The sequence below is a fragment of the Pygocentrus nattereri genome, chromosome 3, assembly GCF_015220715.1.
Source record: "Pygocentrus nattereri isolate fPygNat1 chromosome 3, fPygNat1.pri, whole genome shotgun sequence".
Taxonomy (NCBI): Eukaryota; Metazoa; Chordata; class Actinopteri; order Characiformes; family Serrasalmidae; genus Pygocentrus; species Pygocentrus nattereri.
This window is the reverse complement of record NC_051213.1, coordinates 35,548,782-35,571,745: the sequence shown is the minus strand read 5'-3', so window position 1 is coordinate 35,571,745 and position 22,964 is coordinate 35,548,782. Positions and strand designations below refer to the sequence as shown.

At 39.7% G+C, this 22,964-nt stretch overlaps 1 protein-coding gene across 7 annotated transcripts in view; it reads left to right on the top strand.

Moving 5' to 3' along the window:
* LOC108429248 (F-actin-uncapping protein LRRC16A) overlaps positions 1 to 22,964 on the top strand; it is a 155,567-nt gene that overhangs the window by 109,443 nt on the left and 23,160 nt on the right. For 5 of the 7 annotated variants that reach the window (XM_037536903.1, XM_037536902.1, XM_037536907.1 and 2 more), the window contains 6 exons: positions 1,108 to 1,236; positions 2,889 to 3,020; positions 11,203 to 11,378; positions 13,838 to 13,925; positions 14,855 to 14,995; positions 18,192 to 18,209. In XM_037536903.1, the coding sequence (XP_037392800.1) occupies positions 1,108 to 1,236; positions 2,889 to 3,020; positions 11,203 to 11,378; positions 13,838 to 13,925; positions 14,855 to 14,995; positions 18,192 to 18,209 (684 nt within the window). The remainder of the gene's footprint in view (positions 1 to 1,107; positions 1,237 to 2,888; positions 3,021 to 11,202; positions 11,379 to 13,837; positions 13,926 to 14,854; positions 14,996 to 18,191; positions 18,210 to 22,964) is intronic. The other 2 variants (XM_037536905.1, XM_037536906.1) reach the window with 1 other exon arrangement.

Below are 22,964 nucleotides of genomic sequence, written 5' to 3'. Positions count from 1 at the left end.
CTGTATTGTCAGAGTGTGTCAGTTGAAAATTTAATGATTGTTTATAGACATTATTTCCATTTTGCAGCCTTCTGCAATATCAGAATTGCAAGGGGCGATATCATAATAAGTAACAAACAGACCCGCAGTTGGGTGCACAAGTATTTGAACAGTGATTTTTGTCTTTTTCCCTCTGTGAAAATGAAGGGACTGTTTGCAAAATGACTAATTCCTACAGTTAATGCAGTAGTTTTGTTAATTCCCTTGAGTTAAAGCTGAACGTCTATACTTCAGTCACATATTGACAGCATCATTTCAGATCCATTTCAGTGATATATAGGGGCAAAATGACCATTTATATCACAATATCATTCAAATTTCTGATGCTTTTGGCATGTATCACAATACATAAATATGTTAGAATATAATGTTAACAGTGTGTTATTATTCTGAAATATCCTTTCACTTATTAATAAGAGCCATAACCACCAAATTAAATCTAAACTATTTTAATTGTGTAATAGTAAAAACAAAACTGAACAGTACATAGATAAACCTATGCCAGTATTGTTTTTCTGGCAGAAATGGTGCCAAATACTGAGGCACATATGACTTTTTACAAGGCTAAAGTTGTTTTTTCATCTGGCAGATTTTTAGTTACAGCCAGTATATCAACCACAGATACTATATAATACACAGACAAGTCCCTCCTGCTTGCCTTGGTCAGATTTAGAAATAACTGGAGTCTTCTTCTGTTCTGGGCTGTATCTACAGTCTTATCTGCAGCTAATAACTGCTTGTTTTACATGAATAGTTGTATTAGCATGTCTAAAACAGAGATGTAAACGGATTGATGATGCACTTGGTGGCTAATGGGCAATTACAAATGCTAATGAATAATTGGAGGAATAAACCCCTCGTGACACTGCTGGAGCTTGAAGTCAAGATTTCTTAGTTTAATAAGTATTTTTTTCCGTTCCTCTTTGAAGTCCAGCTGCACAATTTATGCTGGCTTATGATCCCTGAGCGGATGGGAAATGTGATTCTGAAGTGGTTTCTTCTCGTTAAGAAGCCTGCTCAGGGAGAGTGGGTCCAGCTGAATGTGTAATCACGCCTCTCCCTTTCCAGATGATTGACCGAATATGTGTGAAAGTCCAGGACCACCTCAACTCTCTGAAGAACTCTGAGAAAGACACCATCCTGGAAGATGTCAAAATAGCTGAGAACCTCATAAAGGACGCAAGGAACTCAAAAACGGTAAAAAAAAATGCAATAAAGAAGAAAGAGTAATCGACTCTGGTCCTGGAGGAACAGCTTTCAGCTTAGTTTGGTGGTTTCCCTGCACAAGCACACCTGAATCAACTCATTTAATTGCCAGGTTTAGTTGAGTTTGAGAGAGAAAGTACTGACCCTTCAGGACCAGCGTTGAATAGCCCTGGTCGGCAGTATCAAAACGTTTCCACGTGATCCATCATGTAACTGTGAAAATGCATGCATAGTTTGTATGTATTTTGCCTTCTGTTTTCATCAAACCATGTTCTCCAGCTGCTGTCCTCCTCTTATATAATGAAACAGCAGTGGAAAGACATAGTGGTCTTAAAATTAAGCTCATTTTAAAAGGTTCATGTCATGGGAAACAGAATTTGATGTAGCATGTAAACATTTTCTAGTCAAACCATTCAAACCCCAGTCCATGCAGTCCATATGTGGAAACTGCTCTGCAAAAACAGCCTGTTTTAAATTCACTGTTTCTGTGATGTCACAACATCACCTGTGCAGCCTAGAGCAGGTTAGCTCCGCCTATTCACATTAAAGTTATATGCAATGTTTCAGTCTGCTTGTTGACAATAAAGGACAGCTAATCAGAGCAGAACTCATTTACATGCATCCATCTTAAAGGTACAGTAACAAAAACTGCCTGTTTAATTCTAAAGGATGAAGAGTGGTTAGGAAATGGTCAGGTAAAAATGTATAAATGCACAAATGTCATAAGTGACCAAAAAAAATATAAGCCTTTCGAAGTTGCGGTTATTGCCAGTAATAGCAAAAGCACATATTAATATTGTATTGCTTATTTCTCTGAAAAATTCTGTTGAAAGTGCAGATTCTAAACTTTCTCTCAGTACATTTGTGTTTCTTAGAGAAACATCAATTTTATTATCAGTGCTGTTCACGTAATCACGTAGAATCATGTGCAGGTCATCTGCACTATAGTCTTCTATACAGCCAAATTCTGACATTGAAGCAAGTGAAAAGAGCCAGAAGTGCTAACTTGAACCTGTTTGCAGGATGTAAATTAAATGCATATACATGAATAACATGAATGCACATTTATTGTAATATCTATGTAATTAATTATGAAATTGTACATTTTTATTTAAACTGTATAGCGAAATGAAAGTAATAGCTGATTCTGTTGTCCCATGTGAATCAACGATTCACCAAATAATTTGAAAAGACCAAGAATTGTGGACTGGAAGCAGTCAATCTAGGAGAGGGATCACTCTCATTTGGACTCTTTGACTCAGAGTCTCTGGGCTTGCAACAGCCCTATTTATGATGATGGCAATGCCTTGAAAAGTTAACGCTTTGCATACAGCCCTGTTTTTTGCAAATAAAAATCCTTTACAGATTTATTATGTATTTTTGTAATAAGGTAATTACACAGTAATAACACATTACAAATAGCAGTAGTAACTCTAGAGGATCAAGATCTATACTCTCACAAATTTAGGATTTCTGCGTCATCCTTTGTGTAGCCCTTGTGTATTTTGTCTTACTTAAATGCTTACAGTGACTGATTCGTACCTCTGGTACAACTTTTCTCATATAAATAAGTAAAAATATTTAATTCACATTACATTTATGTGAAGGACACTGCCACTTAGCAATCTGCTCTCCATCCACAGCTCTTGCCCAACCTGTACCACCTGGGAGCTGCATCCCGTGAGGAGCTGAACGGCTCGTCTGTCGGCCCCATCCAGGAGAAGCTGGACTCCATGGCTGGAGAAGTGGCTCAGGTCATGGACGAGCAGCTCCAGGTAACCTCATCTCACTGATGACTTCAATGAAAATATCTATAACATTCACTGTTGCTTGTAGAATAAAACTGTAAAATTGATTTTCTGTGGTTTACGACGTGCTGGGTATTGAAGTGAGGGGACATGCATGAATGAAAATATTAAAAGTAATAAACTTGTGAATCTAACTGATGTGGCTGAGAGGTGTAATGCTGCACTTTGAAACACTGCATAACGTGACCAATTCTCCAGTTTTTTATCCTAATCTCTTGCATCTGTAGTGTGGGGCTGTGTGCGAAGAAGAGTTATTTCGTCAAGTTCCCCTGTACTTCTAAAGATATAGAAAACCTTTTGATTTGACACGCGTTTGCAGTAGAATCCAATTAGCAGATTGTTTTCAGGTTTAAGGCTGAGATTTGAAAACCTCTAATCTAGATTATTTATGGCATCACTAGCTTTTTCCTAAATGCCCATGTTCTCTCAAGCCACTAAACAGGCCCATTCAGCTTTTTGGGCTGAAACGTTGACATTTAATGTCTAGGATCTTGGGCCTTAAATATTATGTTGCAGTCACTTCTAAAGGTTTATGTAAAAGTCATGCCTACCTACTGATGATTTTCACCAAATGCTGTCTTAGAGAATTTCCCCCACTGTCGAATTATTTATAAGAATTGCCAACCATATACACTTCATGTAAAAGATGACTTACACCCTTCATCTACAGAAAGAAATGAGATGGTTACATTCAGGAAACAGATACAGATTAGGGTAGCTCCGCCCCTTCTCTCTTACAATAGGCATTAATGCTGAAACCCCTGTGTACCTGTCTGCTTGTCTCTGAACACTGATACCAAATGAGACCTTGTGTTTATTGCTACATAGTGTTTTATGTTAAGGTTGAAATGATGAAAAAATAAAGTACAAAAAAGGACATTCAATTTTAATGTAGCGTAGGTTTTGAATAATACTAGATGTTTGGCCCCTTTTATTTCTGCCAGTTTGCTGTTCTGTATGTACATATTCCCACCCAAACTGCATCATATGGTTTGAAGTCTTTCCAGGAAGTCTCGGGATGTGCTGTCAAGCATGGACACGTCCTCCAACATGGCTAGTAAATAGGCATGAGTCAGTGGCTCTACTTGGTTGGCATGTTGCTGTGCAGGCTGAGAGGCTGTCATTTTTCATCAAGTTTCTGTTAATTGCATCTTGCCTCTGAGGAAGTAAGAGTGGTCTGACAGACTCCAAAGCAACAGAGTGGACAGAGCGGAGCTTTTCCAGTCTCATTTTCAGCTTATTTAATGCACTGACACCACAGGCCTGCACTGAATACAAACCAGCTACTGTGTGTAAGGTCTAGCTGGCATAGCTGACCACACAAGAGGTCTTTCATTAAGGAGACTCCCCTGAGGAGGAAAGTTTGCAGCAGTGCTAAGTAGCAGGAGCAGTTAATATGACACACGCACATATAAATATAAATGGATGACTTTGAAATGCCATATAAATGCCAAACACATACACACATGTCCTAAAATGTTCAAACAAAAGTAGAGAAACTGACAGAGAAGCACAGCGGTGGCGATGGGACCCAGACGTCCGAAGAGTTGAATGACTCTAAATGCACACTCACAGAAATGATATGAAATGGTTACAGATACGCTGCCTGTCCTAAAACAATCAGTGTTTTATGATTGTTTTAGGATAGGTTATCGGTCTAAATTCAATTTTTACACACTTGCATTTTATTAAATCCATTCATGCTGGAGTGGAACATGCAGGGCGATCCAAGGAGCAACAGTCACCAAAAAATATTTTTTCTAGTTTTTAGACTGAACAATTTTGTTCAAATCAGATCTGAGCCGCTTTCATATGTGGTCCTATATCTGATTCATATCCAGTTCGTGTCTGTGTGACCTTAATGAGAATGCCCAGATTGGAATTCATGTGTTTTCTTTCACTGGCAATCATGCCGAACCTGAAGTCAGTGCCAGTAAAACCTGCAAAAGCATAACATCTGCCCTTTTCCCCTGTGTCTTGCTCTAGTAATGAACAGCTTAGAGCTCTTTGAAGAGCTAGTAGAACTTTGCTTGTTCTACTAGTTAGTTGGCTCATTGTTGGCGCATGGTGCATTCACATGTTAAATTTGGTTTAACATTGAGTTGCTTGTGCGCATACAGGCCTTTTCAGGACACAGGTTCCTTCACCTTGATGACAGATTTGAGTCACTTGCCCACATAAATGAGAACCATCAATACAGAAAGGCTGGATCTGAGCCAAAACATCAGAATTGAGCAATTAGGCTTGTGATATGCATGTAACCTAAGAGGCTGTGGCTCATGTTTTGATGCAAAATTTGTGTTAGACATCCTCTGATCCTTCCTCAATGGAACGTTCTGAAAATAGAGCTGTTCTTGGCTCGATATTTTTAAGCAGTGGTCCAGTCTCAGCCTTGCAGTGACACTGTGTGTAAAAATGGCAGCAACACTGCAAGCAGTGCACGCGTTACCATATTAGTGTCACTGCAGTGCTGAGAATGAAAATAGTATCTGATGAGAAACTGAACAGGTAGAATGTTAATAATAAATTGTGTGTGACAACAGATTCAGGCTGCAGTCTGTAATTGTACACCTACAGTGGCACCAAAAATATTTGGACTCTAAACGTTGGTGTGCTTTAATGAACAAAGTATTCATTTAGGAGAAAAACCTTAGCACAACATTAAACTAATGGTAGGCTTTTTATGTGGAGAACGTCTGACCGGATCATGAACTCCATTATATACAAAGGCACTTTGAATTAAGGGTGAAGATATGCTTTTGTTATCATCAGGGGTGCCAAATTGATCTTGAAGTTTTGGGGTTTTTTTTGGGGGGGGTGCTTTGTATTAGATATTAGATACCATTGTTAGTAGTTGCAGGACATGCATAGTAGTGTTGATACAAATAAAAGGCAGTAAAGTTAGCAGTTAAGTTATAGTTACATATGTATCTTAGTTTAGTTGTACTACAAACAAACTCTTTTTTTAAACTCGCTGGATTTAGTGCACTGCAGCATGATAAACATTAAACATGATTAAATCATTGTATCATTTTTGAAAATTTCTGAAAGAAAATGACATCTTGGGTGTCTTGGAATGGTCCCAAGGAACTTGATACAAATTTATAGCGCCCTCCACAATTATTGGCACCCCTTGTTAAGATGTGTTAAAAGCCTTAAAATAAATTACATTTTTATTTCAGAAGCATCAGCTCACACTGAAATTTGTAGAAAAATGTAAGCTTTAACTCAAGTGAACAAAAAAATAAATAAATAAATAAATAATCCCTGACTAAGAAATCATTTTTCATAAAATCGCCTGTTCCACAATTACTGGCACCCCTAACAATTCCTAGAAAATAAATGTAATTGAAGCATTTACTGTCATTAGTACTGTAGTTTATAAAGTTGATCAGAGTATCTAGGAACCTTTAATTAGTAATTCATCACTTCCTGTTTCCCTGGGGTATAAATATGACGTGAGACAGAGGCCTATTTCTCTTATCCAGTCATCAATATGGGAAAGACAAGAGGACACACCATTCAAGTAAGGCCGATGTGTGTCGACCTTCATAAGTCAGGCAATGGCTACAAGAAAATAGCCACTCACCTACACCTGCCCATATCTACAGTCAGAGGAATCATCAAGAAGTTTAAAACAACTGGAACAGTGGTAAACAAGCCTGGACAAGGATGCAAGTTTATCTTGCTACCACTCACTGTGAGGAGGATGGTAAGAGAAGTAAAGAGTGCTCTAAAGCTCACTGTTAGAGAATTGCATCAGAGAGTAGCATCTTGGGGTCACAAAGTCTCCATAACACCATCAGGCACTATCTACATGCCAACAAGCTGTTTGGGAGGCATCCACGGAAAAAAACATTTCCCCACTTACAAGCATAAACATGAATGTCTGGTGTACGCTAAGCAGTACTGGGACTTCAACTGGGACCGTGTGCTTTGGTCAGATGAGACCAAGATAGAGCTTTTTGGCAACAAACACTCTAAGTGGGTCTGGCGTAACAAAAAAGATGAGTATGCGGAAAAACGTACCTCAAGCCCACTGTGAAGTATGGGGGAGGATCGGTGATGCTGTGGACCTGTTTCTCTTCCAAATGCCCCGGGAACCTCAGTAGGGTGCATGTCATCATGAACTCTTTGAAATACCAGGACAATTTCAATCAAAATCTGGTGGCCTCTGCCCGAAAGCTGAAGCTGGGTCGTCACTGGGTCTCTCAGCAAGATAACCCTAAGCATGTGGCCAAATCTACACAAAAATGGTTCACAAGACACAAAATCAAGCTCCTCCCATGGCCAGCTCAGTCCCCAGACCTCAGCCCAATTGAAAACCTATGGGGTGAGCTGAAGAGGACAGTGTATAGGAGAGGACCCAGGACTCTGGACAATTTTGAGAGATTGTGCAAAGAGGAATGGTTGAAGATCCCTCTCTTTGTATTCTCCCATCTTGTAAAATGTCATAGGAGAAGATTAAGTGCTGTCTAGTTGGCAAAAGGAGGTTGTACAAAGTATTAACATCCGGGGTGCCAATAATTGTGGCACAGATGATTTCATGTAAAAGATTTCTTAATGTGGAATTTTTTTCCCACTGAATAAATGCACTTGATGTCAAGGTTGGATTTTTCTCTTTTTTGCTTTGTTGTCCTGTGTTATTTAAAAAAAGAATAATTAGAAGCCTAAGAACACATCTTAATGATGGGTACCAATAATTGTGGAGGGCACTGTATATGTGGTGCTAATGTCCAAATACTTTTTGGGCCCACTGTATGTTGACTTCATAAAATAACTCGTACATAGAGATGCAAAGTAGATGATTTCACTTTGAGTGACTTTATACCTTAATTATGTTTGTTATTAAAACAAATGATCGAACATTCCATTTTATCACTAACAAACCAATCATAAAACCAAATGTTTCAGTAGTGACTGTTTCAGTAGTGACCATTTTAGCTCATTTAATGCTGAACTCAAAAATGCTAGCCAGTACACGACTAGCAAACACACATACAATCAGAATATTTTGCATTTAAACAGAAAAGGTTACATAATTGAAGAAAATACATGTTTCAGTTGTGACCATTCTTAATGTTACCCACTGATTTTCACACTTTAGGACACATTTACTTCAGTGAGCTTAAACTGCTCACCATGTGGCCATGAGGGACAGGGATGCAGTTTCGCTTCCTAGTCTAAAATGCAGGGGTGTGGCTCAAATAATGTTTAAGTGAACATGAAAATGCATTGGACTGCATTGTTTTATGTTTTGTAATTAAACTGATGTTAAATCAAAATTGTTCATCTTCAAAAGAAATCAAAAAAGATCTTTAAAAAAACAACATAAAAACATGAATACTGACTTTTTAAATACAATTTTTTTTTCAGTGAGACTGCAGTTTGACCTGTCAGTAGAATGGTCCATATACAGAGAATGTATATGTGCAGTATACCCACAATGCTTTCTCTGTCCAGTCCACGCTGATCTAATAAATGACTCAGTCGTCTTTCCTTGGTTCAGGACGTCGTATAACATCTTAGTCATGCTGAGGAAATTTCTCGGCCCTCTTTTGTTTAGCTGTCTGAGCAACTGTTTGTGGATAGTGGATGCTGGACTTTGTGTGTGAGTGACCCACACAGATATATTTAGTCCATATCAGAGGCTGATATAAGAGCACACTGTGCTGTGTTTAGCTTTGTTTGGTCTCTGTCTTACAACTGGTCAGCCACTGCAGGCTGTGTTTCATGTCCATTTTTAGAGTTTAGTCTGGATTTCTTTGTGTGCTGGCTTGTGATCATTCGCCGGCTGCTCTCCTACTTGGAACTGAAACGATCCTGAGCCATATTAGTCTATAAAAGATCTGCACCTGATAGGAGAACATAAATCATATTAGTGGATTCAGTGTTCTTTTAAGAAACTCCCTCTTTCTTCTGTCCGGATCTGGCGTTGAACTGTAAGATTTCCTGCTATACAAGCAGTTTGGCTCAAGAAGACTCACAGCTACACAACTCAGTACAAGCACTGCCTGTTCAGACTACAGGCTGAACAATTTCTGTGCCTGAGGTTATCATGTACAGGATGATGGTGGATAAACCTATAAACAATTAAAGGAAATAAACTGGCATAGCAGACAGTTTTGTTTTTATAGCATAAAAGAAGAAATCCTGTAAAAGTGCATCTTGTCCCACTTGTCAAAAATAGTTATTTATCAAAGTACAACACAAAAGATATATTTTATATTAAGTGAAATTGAAGCCTCATCAATTTATAAAAGACAAATATCTGCTAATGCTAGATAGCTGGTGAAACCCCAGTGAACAGCTTTATGGCTTTCCGATGAAAATCAAATTCAATAAGTTTTGGGTCATTATGCTAAACCTTGTATAGTGGGGAGTTCTTACCCCAAAAGTCTTAACTTATATTTTCATCTTAAAGTTGAGAAAGAAATAGTTTTTTCTTCTCAAAATGTATTGCCATCCCCTCCTAATAAGATCACATATACGCTATATGGCCAAAAGTATGTGGACACTTGACCATGCAGACCAAGCAAACAAATTAGCTGGACATCCTGTTCCAAATCCAGCCTCCAGTCCTTTAGGAAGCCTTTCCACAGGATATTGGCATGTATCTGTGGCAATTTGTGCCCATTCAGTTAAAACAGCATTTGTGAGGTCAGGCAGTGATGTTGGACGAGAAGACCTGGCTCACAATGTGTGTTCCACTTCATCCCAAATGTGTTCAGTGAGGTTGAGGTCGGGGTTCAGTGCTGGCCACCTGGAGTTCCTCTACATCAAACTCATCAAACCATGTCTTTAAGGAGCTCACTTTGTGTACTGGGGCACAGTCATGCTGGAACAGAAAAAGACCTGCCCCAGAATTGGAAGCATGCACATGCCATAATTTTGCTTTAGCATTAACATTACCCCTCACTGGAACTAAGGAGCCTAGCCCAAAACCTGAGGACACATTTCCAGAGTTCCAGAGTCCCATGGCGGTGTGCTTTACACCACTCCAGGGAATGCTTAGCATTGTTCATAGTGATCTTAGGTTAATGTGCAGCTGCTCAGCCATGGAAAGCCATTTCATGAAGCTCCGGACACACAGTTCCTGTGCAGATATTGCTCCCTGAGGCAGTTTAGATTTTTATAGTGAGTGAGGCAAAAGAACATAGTCAGTTTCTACACACAAGTTCACAAGTGCTTCGGCAGTCAGTAGCCCTGCTCTGTCAGTTTTCTTGGTCTGCTGCTTTGTTGCTGAACTGATGTTCCTAGACACTCACATTTCACAATAAAAGCACTTACAGTTGACCGGGGCAGATCTAGCAAGGCAGAAATTTCACAAACTGATTTGTGGCAGAGGGCATCCTATGCCCTGTGCATACCATGTTTAAAGTCATGAGTTCTTCAGTATGAGCCATTGTACTGCTGCTGTTTTTCTATGGAGATTGCATGGCTATGTGCTTGATGTTTTTTATGTGTCCCTATATATATATATATATATATATATATATATATATATATATATATATTTTTTTTTTTTCTTATTTAAAATCAACAGACACTAAATAAATTCAAAATAAATTCAGTAATTGTTTCGAGATTAGGTACATTTGATCAGGAGAGAAAGTAAAGGGGGGGGGGGTATCTAGCCCTCTTCCCCCAACGTAGTGTCAGTCAAAAGTTTGAATATGATTTGAATCTTTTTTTATAATCTTTCAGTCATTTTTATCTGAATGCATGTGCTTAAATGCTCAACATTTGTTTCTAGTTAATAAATAAAAGTTGTTGTCTATGTACAAGTTTAATTTTACAACAAAAAGATCAAATAAATATATTTATATTTATATATTAAAATAATATACTAGAAGTTGGTAGCATTTAGATAATTTGTGACATTGTGAATTGGACCACAAGTCTAATATTATCCTAGTTACTTCATAAAATTAATCATAATGTGTGTCCTCGTTAATGTGTTTGAGCCAATGAACTAGTTGGAAAAATGCCAACTTTTGTATTTGTAGTAATGAGTAGATATGTTAACCTTTGCTTGGTACTGTAGGATATTAATGTGCTTCATCATGAGTGTTAAGAGAAGGTTTCAGGTCTTGTGCTAGCAGACTGTCTACACTGATAAAATATTATTTCCCATCTTGTCTTCTAGACACTGCTGGAGTCAATGGTGGACGCAGCGGAGACTCTCTGTCCTCACGTGATGCGTAAGAGCAACCTAAGGCAGGACCTGATCAAGGCCAGCATGGGCAAAGTGGTCGTCCCGCGCACCTTCGTGAAGAACACACTGCTCGAGCAGTCCGGCATCGATATCATCAACAAGATCAGGTTAAACACACTCTCTAAAGAATTCCTTTAGAAAAGTCCTTTAAATATCTTAAAGACAGCAGTGGTACTGGTGTCCAGATACCATCTTTCATTGTTTATTAGGACTGCAGCTAATAATTATTATTGTAACTGATTTTGCTTTCTGTTGTTTTGTGCTGCATCTTTTATGGTGTAGTGAAACAGCAGAAGCTGTATTGCCCTCAACAGTTCATATAGTGAATTGTAGTCGGTCAGAACAACTAGAGGTATCATAGAAACATGTAATTGACAGGTTACCTCCATGGCCAACATCTAGGAGTTGTTGACTAATTTGTTAACTTGACCATGCATATCAAATGTCTTTACGCGGTATTACCTTTGTTCCTGTTTTGACGCTGAGTTTATGGTCTCTGTTTGCATTCTTCCTCACTTCAGGCTTAGGCCACATAGGTCACATTAAAATATAATGTAAACCCTAGCTGGGCACTATGCCATTTTTAATATCTTCAAGCCATCATGTAATAAATATCAATCCATCTAATAATTGTTTCAGGTAAATCAGTGCTGTTAACTATTAGAGAGGAGCTGCTGAGCATTAGCTTAGCTAGCATCATAACCGCTCTGCCTACAACCGAACGTCTGTTTCTTGCTAACTAAAACACTGAGACAAGTTTAGGTGATAAGGATTCAAATCTGAGGGTGAAGTTGAGCAGGTGGCATTGAAGAGACAGAAAGGGAAAATTGAATCTGTTCAATGCTGTTTGGCCTGAGCTTTGCCCTGATCAGCTAGCTTAATGTTAGCTTAGTGTGGAGGCTACAAACAGAAACAGTGCCACACACTACAGTACAGGTTTGATTCAGACAAACCGGAGCTCTGTTGACACAAGTTTAGGTGATAAAAACAAACATCTGCAAGCGCAAAGTGGAGCGACTGGTGTTTGTCACAAAGCTGAAATGTATTCTGTGTTGTCTGGGACTTCAATTTTTGGCTAAGCTAACATGAGCTTGGTTAGCCAAATGTGCCACACAGCACAGGATTTGTTCCAGCTGTAAATGATGCTAAAATTGCAGCAGTTTAGAGGACAACTGAGAGTGCAAAGTGACTAGTGTTAGAGTGCGTGTCATTGAACATGTTCTGTGGTGTGCAGCTCTAACCCATCGCTGAGCTACTTTTGTGCTTAGTTTTTCTGAGATTTTTCCCGTTTCTGATTTTTCCCCTCTTTCCATCAACAACACCTGTCGGTGAGCTCCCACACCACCAAGTGAAGTCTAAGATATAAAAGGGTGAACATGGTTAAGTTTGTCTTAATCTAGAATTACCACCTTCATTTTTAAAATACCGGCATTATTTTTAAACACTGCGGTATACCTTATTATCGCCATACCAGCCAACCCTAGTGAACCACTGTACAACATCAGATTTTGGCAGAAAATCGAATCTGGACCAGTTTTAGCTGTATGCTAAAACTCAACTAGTCACGATAATGAAATGTAAGCTGACGAGTAACTGCCATCTGAACAATTGCAGTTCAGTTTTTTGTCTTTTCTTCTTCACTGTATGCATCTAGTCACTATGCACTGTCGAACTCACAAAAATGGCTCAGTTGCACAGAATTGGGTGGAGTCAAAACAGGGAATTTCAAGCAAAAAAAAAAAAATAGCTTGCATGCTAAAACATTAGAATTGGCTGTATAGCTAACAAATAAACAAACATTTATAAGCACTGCCCTCTAAAAAATTTAGAGCACCGTGTTTATTTGGTTTACATAAGTTCCATGATGTCTCAGTGAATTCATTTACCGATGAATACCGATCGTGTTTGTTGCAACTTAATATGTTTATGAGATCTAACCATTGTGGAAAATTATTGCAGTCAGCTTAATTAATTGCAATTATCTCAAATAATTGTGATTATTCAATTATGTAATAATTGTGACAGGCCTAGTCTGAACACAGCCTGATTGTTTATGTTGTTTATAGTCACAGTTGAATTCAGGCTGCCTGAATGTGCAAGGGTTTATATGCTTTGCTCAACAGCAGAGCATCCGTGGCCTCAGTAATATGTCGTCTGGCCATCCGTACAGTAGCTGACCAGAAATAGAGGAATGATACATGGTGATACTGAGATTAAGCTGATTTTAAGATAACCATGGGTTTTGTTGCCCGCCCTGCTTCACTTTTACAAGTTAGCAACACAGCAGTAAACCTCAGGCTCACACTTTTGTGCTTTTTTCTCTCATCTCTGGCTTCAGTCCGCAGGGAAGTGAGCCATTCTGTTCGTGCAGGGGGGCTTACGCTACCTGCTGTGTGGATAAAGGATGATGGAAGCTTCCCTCTGGTGCTCACTGATGACCTGTTTATCTGTTTCTCTTCTGATGCTTGATGTCTGAAGCTGTGTGGCTTTTATTGCAGTGATCTTGCTACAAGAGCCATTCTCTCACTCCCACCTCATCTTTCTATCTTCTGTTTTCTTCTTCTAGTGAAGTAAAGCTGAGTCTGGCTTCCTTCCTCTCCGATCGAATAGTCGATGAGATTTTGGAAGCACTTTCAAGCTCACAGAATACACTGGTGAGTCGTTTCTTGTTCTTGTTTTTCTTGTTTTATAAATATTTATAAAGTAAACTTGCTTAATATCTAAAACAAAGAGAAGTGTCTGAATGGAAGCAGCCATTCCCAAGCACTATATTCAACTATAAAGCATCAGTGTTTATGGGAGTTTGATTTGTATTGTCTGCTTACAAAGATCCATCCGTGACCTATTATTCAAGCATGACAAGACATGAAAGCCCTCTCTGACAAGACAGTCATCTGAATCCAAGAGGGTATAAATGTAGGCCTGGCTAACCCAATTTACTTCAGTTAGTGTTCAGCTTGTGACACAAGAAATTACTCATCTTATAATGATAGAGATGATAAAGTGCATCACTTCAACCATGTAGTTATGAGAGAAATGATGTATATATATATATATGGGCCTTTTTTTATATTTCTGAGCTCACAGTGCATTCAGGTCTTTAAGAATGTACCAAATAGTTGGTCTGGCCACAATTATTGTTTTTCTATCTGTCTTGTGGGTTTGTTTTCGTTTTTTGAGAACAGTAGTTTCCAAAACCAAATGCCACACTTGAAATCAAGTACCAGCCAATTGTCCAATTACCTTTGAGTCTTTAAAAATTGAAGGCTAAGTATGAACATGGTTGTAATTCTTACATCTTTCTAATTAAAAGTTTAAGCTAAAAGTTTAAATAACTTTGTCAACATCTAAACTGACTGTAATCATATGAAATGATTAAATCAAACTGTCCTCTGACAAGTAGTAACAAAAAAGGAAGATGAAAATATGAACATTATTGGTGCCCCTATCACAGTCTCCTGTGGTATTAATGACACATGCTCATGCATCAGTATCTCTGTGCAAACAATAATATTTTTCAGCCCTGATATGCAGTATTAAATAACATAGGTTTCTGTCAATTGTCTGTTTGTTACGGCCCCAGGCGGAGCACTTGGTGAGTAAAGGGCGCCCCCTGGTGCAGCAGGAGTCTCTGGACTTGGACGTCCCGGAGATGAGAGTCCCCAAACGGGGAACCATGGAGCTGCTGGAGGGTGAGAGGCTGGATGACCTGGAGACCTGCATGGTGAGCCTCTGCTCATCTAATAATATCAGTGGACTGATCAATTCAGTGAAGCAATTACTGAAATCTGTTGAATTCTTTGAGAAGTCTTGACTCGATCAGTTCCTGAACTGAGTATGTAACTGACTGCATACAGACTGCACACATACAATCTCTAAAGGCAAACCTAGATTCATTCAGTCTTCCCAGATTCATGCTTTTGGTGAAGGTCCACAAGTTTTGCATGTGATATGTTCTTGTACTACTGATCAGAGATGAGATATGCTGATAGGCCTGAGGGAAACAGATACAGTGTTACAGTGTTGGCTTATCTCTCTCCAGTGACTGGTGTACATTTTGCCTCTTCATGGGTTTTAGATAGTATTTCTTAGTATTTAGCCATACAAATCGCTACAGTGCATGGACTGAGTTTTAAAGGTAGTATTAACACACCTCAGTGTTTCTGCCCCTGCAAACAATTGCACTTACTCATGCTTACTCGCCATTCCCTGCATCATTCACATTGACGTTGAAATTACTCTTTTTACACAGTTACACTGGTTGAGACTGACTCTAACATGCAAAACTGTTTAGAAGGCTGCAACTATACTTCATCTTAAAAGCCCATATGTGTTGGTGCCTCATGACTTTGTTACATTGAAGATAGATAGATAGATAGATAGATAGATAGATAGATAGATAGATAGATAGATAGATAGATAGATAGATAGATAGATAGATAGATGTGTGCGAGTACTTACTGAGCTGTGTAGATAAGCAAACTGAAAAATAGCTAATGGGGACCATTGACTTGCAGAGGTTTGTAGCTAGCTAGCTGCCTCAGGGACCGTTTTATTCACCTCAACAAATGTTTATATTTGTGACAACTAGCACTATTTGATTCTAGAAGTTTTGGAGTCAATTCCAATTCCAAGTGGCTGCAATTGATGGTGTTGATTCCTCACAATGATCTCAATTCCAAAAACCAAGATATTGAGAAGGCTAGCTAAATTAACTTTGTTGACTAACAAGGGCTGGTTAAGTCCCTGATTCTCCTCTATCACCTCCTTCAGGTGGGTATATGTTTTGGCACTGACAATGTAGTTTGATTGTAGCCAATTTGCAGGGCTGCCAACTTTTACTGTTTTGGCGTAAGAGAAATTAATGTCCAGCCAACCAGACGCTCTTGAGATCAAAGTTGCATTGCAAATTTTTTGTTGTTTCTGCATGATGACATCCGAATGGTTCATGTTATGGCTTGTTGGGAGGACATTGGCTAAATCTCTCCAATACTTAGGTTTGTTTTATTCATATCCTCATGTAGTGAAGGTGGACATGGAGATGGTTGGTGTGAAAGTAGAGGAGGCAATGGATAGGGCAAGATGGAGGCAGATGATCCGCTGTGGCGACCCCTAAAGGGAGCAGCTGAAAGAAGAAGTTGTTTTATTCATATCCTCATCATCTGCTGCCAACAGTGTAGTATAGTATAAACTAAATAAATATATATATATATATATATATATATATATATATATATATATATATATATATATATATATATATATATATATATATATATATATATATATACACACATTGACCCTGTCATCAAGAGATTGTGAGTTCAATTTCTGGTGATGCTTCAGCCATCTGTGGCCAAGAGTCCAAGAGAGCACAATTGGCCTCGCTCTCTAGGTGGGTAGGATGGACCCCCTTTCTCCCCACATCACTCGGCGTGCTGCTAGTCGACACAGGTGTCTATTAGCTGACACAACAGAACATGCGGGTGATGCTTTCCTCCGAGCGTGTTCGGCTGTCCAATGACATTGTATTAGCGGCAGCTCTAAAAGATATGGTGGTTCACTTCATGGGTCTCTACTAGCTTTTGCCCTCCTAACACTTGTGTGAGAGTCTGAAATAGTGGATACAACCAAATGGGGGGAGAAAAAAAAATAATCTTACTACTCTAAATCGCTTTCTACTACTGTGACACTGGACATTGAAAATGAAAAAATTATTTCAGTGCTTCGTTAGAAATGAATACAACTATAACGTTAACCATGTGTAAGTTAACGAGACAGCCAGTTATATTTGTTTGAAATTATGAACTGGAGCTGTTTTAAAGCAAAAACCTGCACCACCTGGGGTTCTAATATGTTGTCATATGTGACAGCAGAATATCTAACTCTGCCTGTGCATACGTGGGTGTGTAGGAAAACTTCAGCATTTATCTGTGGAACCTTTGGAGTCAATTCTCGATTCCAGAATGTAGGGAGTCAAGAAATCTTGGGGTCGACCCCCAGCCTTGGTGAAGACCTAGCTAGCTACAAACCAGCACCACACAATCTCTATAGCTGTAGCTATAAGAAGTCAAGAAAACTCTACATAGCTAGTAGAGTTGATTAGCTTATTTTAACCAACTCATGACATTTGACAACATGATTACAACAACGAAGCACTAACTGGCAAAAGCCTGAGGTGGCAGATCTAGCTAGCATACTAATGTACAAAAGCCTTAATGAAACTCAGCTGTTTTTTATCTTCATAAACTGTTTTTCTACACTGAAAAAAAAAGTGAGTGTGCTCTCAACCAGTGAGTTTTAACATCTGGCGGGAATTTTAACACTACGGTGAAGGAGGTAGTGGTTATCAGGCCTGACAGTGGGGAAAATAACCAGGCCACAGGTTTAAGCCTGGGTTTTGTATCATTCCTGAAGCATCAGGTTCACTCTCTCTGCAGGTTTTGGTCTTTAAGCGATGTGCCATGTGCTGTGTAAGACCTTTGGACGAAAGTGTACAATGCTCTGCTTGTTCTGCAGCTCTCTATAAGAGATGGCTGCTATTCATTAGTGGAGTTTCAGCCTGCCAATGTATAATTGTATATCCATTGTATGAAGAGTTCATTGTAATGTTAATGTGTCTTGTATAGCCCAGTATGTACATTGGTATATGTTTCTTTGTCTGAGTTCATGAATTGACATACGTGGCAATGCAAGTCATTGAAAAGGAACGTTCGTTTTCAATGACCTCCTCGTTTAGCTGGTGTGCATGATGCACTCTCTGTCTTTCTACTTTGCTGCTTCTCTACTTTGTTTCTTTTCTCTTCTTCTCTCGCTTTTTCTTCTCATTTCTGGAACCACTGAGCTTCTTATCTATCTTCTCTTTCTGCTCTTTCTTCTTCCTTTCCCCCCTCTTTTTCCCCATCATTTGCTTCATGGAGACTCTGTGCTGCACCAGTGTAAGTACAGGCTGTTTGCCCTGTCTGTCTGTCTTCCTCTGTCTCTCTTTCTTGCCCCCTCTCTATTTTCTCCGCTACCCTGTGCATAAACACTTGGACAAAGAGCACTGTTGTTCAGCCCCCCTTACTATCACACATTCACATCTCTCTCACTTTCTCTTTCTGTACTTCTCCCCCCTCCCCCCCCTCTCTCCCTCGCCCTCTCTCTCTCCCTCTCCCTCTCCCTCCCTCCCTCTGCCTGATCAGTGGTGATTATGATGCTCAGTGTGAGTCTAAGCGCTAAGGGCTTATCTCTCATCTTCATCGATAAAAGCGGAGAGATGGTTTCACTTCACATCTTCTGACTCAACATGGCAGTTTTCATCTCTGCCTGTCGATATGGGAGATAGTGGGGGTCCTGAGGCGGAACAGTTGCGCTGCCTTTAGTCAATGTGTGTGGCTTTGGACTGATTGTAGCTCTGTCGAGGCTCACGCCAACATCTGTTTGTCTTTATGTGACACTGTGTCCTGTAACACAAAAATTAAAGTGGCTGTTCTGTCTGAGAGACTACAGGTTAATGTTCACTGCTCAAAACAATAAAGGGAACACTTAAACAACACAATATAACTCCAAGTAAATCAAACTTCTGTGAAATCAAACTGTCCACTTAGGAAGCAACACTGACTGACAATCAATTTCACAGCTGTTGTGCAAATGGAATAGACCACCGACCACTTCTCAGTACCTTTCTGCTTTCTGACTGATGTTTTGGTCACTTTTGAATGTTGGTGGTGCTTTCACACTCGTGGTAGCATGAGACGGACTCTACAACCCACACAAGTGGCTCAGGTACTGCAGCTCATCCAAGATGGCACATCAACGCGAGCTGTGGCAAGAAGGTTTGCTGTGTCTGTCAGCATAGTGTCCAGACGTTGGAGGTGCTACCAGGAGACAGGCCAGTACACCAGGAGATGTGGAGGAGGCCGTAGGAGGGCAACAACCCAGCAGCAGGACCGCAACATCCGCCTTTGTGCAAGGAGGAACAGGAGGAGCACTGCCAGAGCCCTGCAAAATGACCTCCAGCAGGCCACAAATGTGCGTGTCTGCACAAACGGTTAGAAACCGACTCCATGAGGATGGTATGAGGGCCCGACGTCCACAGATGGGGGTTGTGCTCACAGCCCAACACCGTGCAGGACGCTTGGCATTTGCCAGAGAACACCAGGATTGGCAAATTCGCCACTGGCACCCTGTGCTCTTCACAGATGAAAGCAGGTTCACACTGAGCACATGTGACAGACGTGACAGAGTCTGGAGATGCCGTGGAGAGCGATCTGCTGCCTGCAACATCCTTCAGCATGACCAGTTTGGCAGTGGGTCAGTAATGGTGTGGGGTGGCATTTCTTTGGAGGGCCGCACAGCCCTCCATGTGCTCGCCAGAGGTAGCCTGACTACCATTAGGTACCGAGATGAGATCCTCAGACCCCTTGTGAGACCATATGCTGGTGCGGTTGGCCCTGGGCTCCTCCTAATGCAGCACAATGCTAGACCTCATGTGGCTGGAGTGTGTCAGCAGTTCCTGCAAGATGAAGGCATTGAAGCTATGGACTGGCCCGCCCGTTCCCCAGACCTGAATCTGATTGAGCACATCTGGGGCATCATGTCTTGCTCCATCCACCAACGCCACAGACTGTCCAGGAGTTGGCGATTGCTTTAGTCCAGGTCTGGGAGGAGATCCCTCAGGAGACCATCCGCCACCTCATCAGGAGCATGCCCAGGCGTTGTAGGGAGGTCATACAGGCACGTGGAGGCCACACACAATACTGAGCCTCATTTTGACTTGTTTTAAGGACATTACATCAAAGTTGGATCAGCCTGTAGTGTGTTTTTCCACTTTAATTTTGTGTGTGACTCCAAATCCAGGCCTCCATTGGTTAATAATTGGTTGATTTCCATTGATGATTTTTGTGTGATTTTGTTGTCAGCACATTCAACTTTGTACAGAACAAAGTATTCAATGAGAATATTTCATTCATTCAGATCTAGGATGTGTTATTTGAGTGTTCCCTTTATTTTTTTGAGCAGTGTATATTACATTCTCATCCAAAGCTGATCACATAGAACTGAATTAGGAGGAATAACACCGCAGAACAACAATGACCTGTGTAATCAACTGCATAACAAGGGGGTCCTGTTACGCAGCTGTTGAGATGGAAACTTTCTAACAGATGTACGGATGTATATCTGAGGTATCAGATGAGTCAGTTGAGCTTGTTCAGCATTATTAAATCCAGTTTGTCACTACAGAAAACCATAACATAAAAAACCCATTGATGCACTAGTGGAGATTAGCACTACGCAATCAGACAAAAAAGGCTGTATGTAAAGTGAAACTGAATTAATTGAATTAAATGTTTTTGATTATATGATGCAATATAAAAACTAATAGAAAAAGGCATGAACTTGTTGGAATATATATATTGATTCATATAGTAAGAGTTTGTGGTAGTAGGTTGTGGAGATTAGACAGCAGTTAGGGAAAAAAGCCCCAAGGTTGCTGTGGAGGAGTAGTGCTTCAGATGAATGACACAGTAGAGAATAGTCTGTAATATAGTTTCTACTTTCTAGAATTCTGCTTTCCACCCAGTTGGAATAGTTTAATACAATTAGGGAAAAAATCATGTTGTTTTCAAGGGTCTAGATGAACAAATCAGCATACAAGATTGGCGACAGAAGCTTCCTTTATACCCTTGAACATTAGTGATTAGTCCAGGCAAAAAAAAAAGGAATGATATTTTTACACTCTAATGAGCATTTTAAAACTGTATGGCATTTGGCTGATGTTCGTGAAAGAAAAAAAAGGAAAATCTTTTAAATTAAATAATAAATTTAAATATTAATTTACACTCTTGCAGGGACTAGGCACTGGTGAGTCTTTCATGCTGAGCTTTGAGTTCATTTTATTTGTCTTTTGCACTGGTGCTGACACTTCATGCTTCCAATTTTGACCAGTACCACAAAGTCTAAACAGATTAGACATATCGATTTTGAATTTGAAACGGGGAGAAAAATTAGAAGAGTTCTGTTGATTCGTTTTTAAACACGTTTACTTCATCAAGTCATGCTGTGACTTCACTAGTCAAATCAGAAATGTTTAAAATCTATGAAAAATTAAAATATGTGAAATCATTTTCTGACCTGATATCTCAGCTTACAACTAGCCTCTGTTCTGATGAGCTGCTTCGTCTGAAGTCGTTTACATAAATGTTAGTGATTGGACAAACTGTAACTCGAGACTGCTACAGTAGCCGCACTGGTTCATGTCATGTCATGTATGTCACTGAAATACGACCAGTTATTCACATACATTAGTCAGCTTTGGTTCGGTCCCCTGAAATACTTTGCAGGGTCCACATTTGGACAATGGTCTACCAGTCGGGTGACCCTAAATATAAATCAAGAGCGAAAATTGTCCAGTTCAGATTCTGCCTGATTCTCTGTTCAACCTGACTCCGTACTCTTTCTTCTGTTCATTCAGCAGCTGCTGCATTTATGATTAAAGGTTTCCTCGTTATGTTCACTGGTAGGAGTTTTGATCCAGAAAGGCTTTGGTCTGAAACAGAACGTTCTGAATCCTTGCTGAGAAACAGTTCTTTATAATGTGTCTGTGTGTGATGAAAGTTCGAGTCGTTATGCTTCAGTGGCAAAAAAGCAAAGGGAGAGTTTTGGAAGTGACCTTGATCTTGGAAAAAAGCACTATATAAGTGTTATAATATTGTTATTATTACATCTACAGCTGTGTCTGAAGCTGTCTTAGGTCAGTGCAGACCTTTCAGTGGTGTAGAATGTAGTTACAGTAAATGCTTGTTGCGGAGCAATAAAGGAACATGCTGCATACAGTGAGGTATTCTGAATGTAATAGTGGTAATACTATACACTCAGACAGTGCAGAAGACTACAGTGAGTAAGAGAGGTTTTAGAGTGAGGCTGATGGCAGCAGAATCAGCACCATTGTTTCTGTGTGCATCATGGAAAATGAGGCCCTTTCTAAGAATATTTAGTAACACCTACATAAGCTGATCATCATCAAGGCAATTGATGTAAACCTTACACATTTATAATGGCTTATTCCAGTAGCTGTCATCTGTCATAAAGGCTGCTTTTGTCAACGTTGAGGTCAAGCTGACAAATCCAATGTCAGGTGGCTTCTGACACCAGGTTGTCATGACACTTGTTAGGTGAAATAACAGCGCATTATTACAACTGACTTTGTAGCTCAGTGTTTATCACAGCGATGTGATGCTGATGTGTCCTGGCGTAAAATCTTAGAAATATTAAAATTAGACTCACTTTACCTACAAGCAGAAAATTCTCCCTCTTGTTCCTCCAGTCTGACTTGGGAAGCTATGTCATATCAGCATTATATCACTGTGACATGCACACAGCTAGAAAGTCTGTCATTTCATGAAAGTGTAATGTAACAACCACATATCAGAAAAAATCACTGTCATCTGACATGGATGTTTTGACTGCTTGTCATTAAACTTGACATCTGTAGTCTTTTAGAACAAGTGTTAGAATATTGATACAAGTGTGGTGGTTATCATCAAGTGATTGTAGGTGTGATGTAACCTCACGAGCACTGGCCTACAGTACACTGAGTATTCTAAGTTTTAAGAAGTGTGTTCCTGCTGCAGAGGGCCCTATAAATAGTACGCAGAATGTGCAGAACATGTAGGATTAATGCAACTGATCATTCATGTTCTGATCATTCT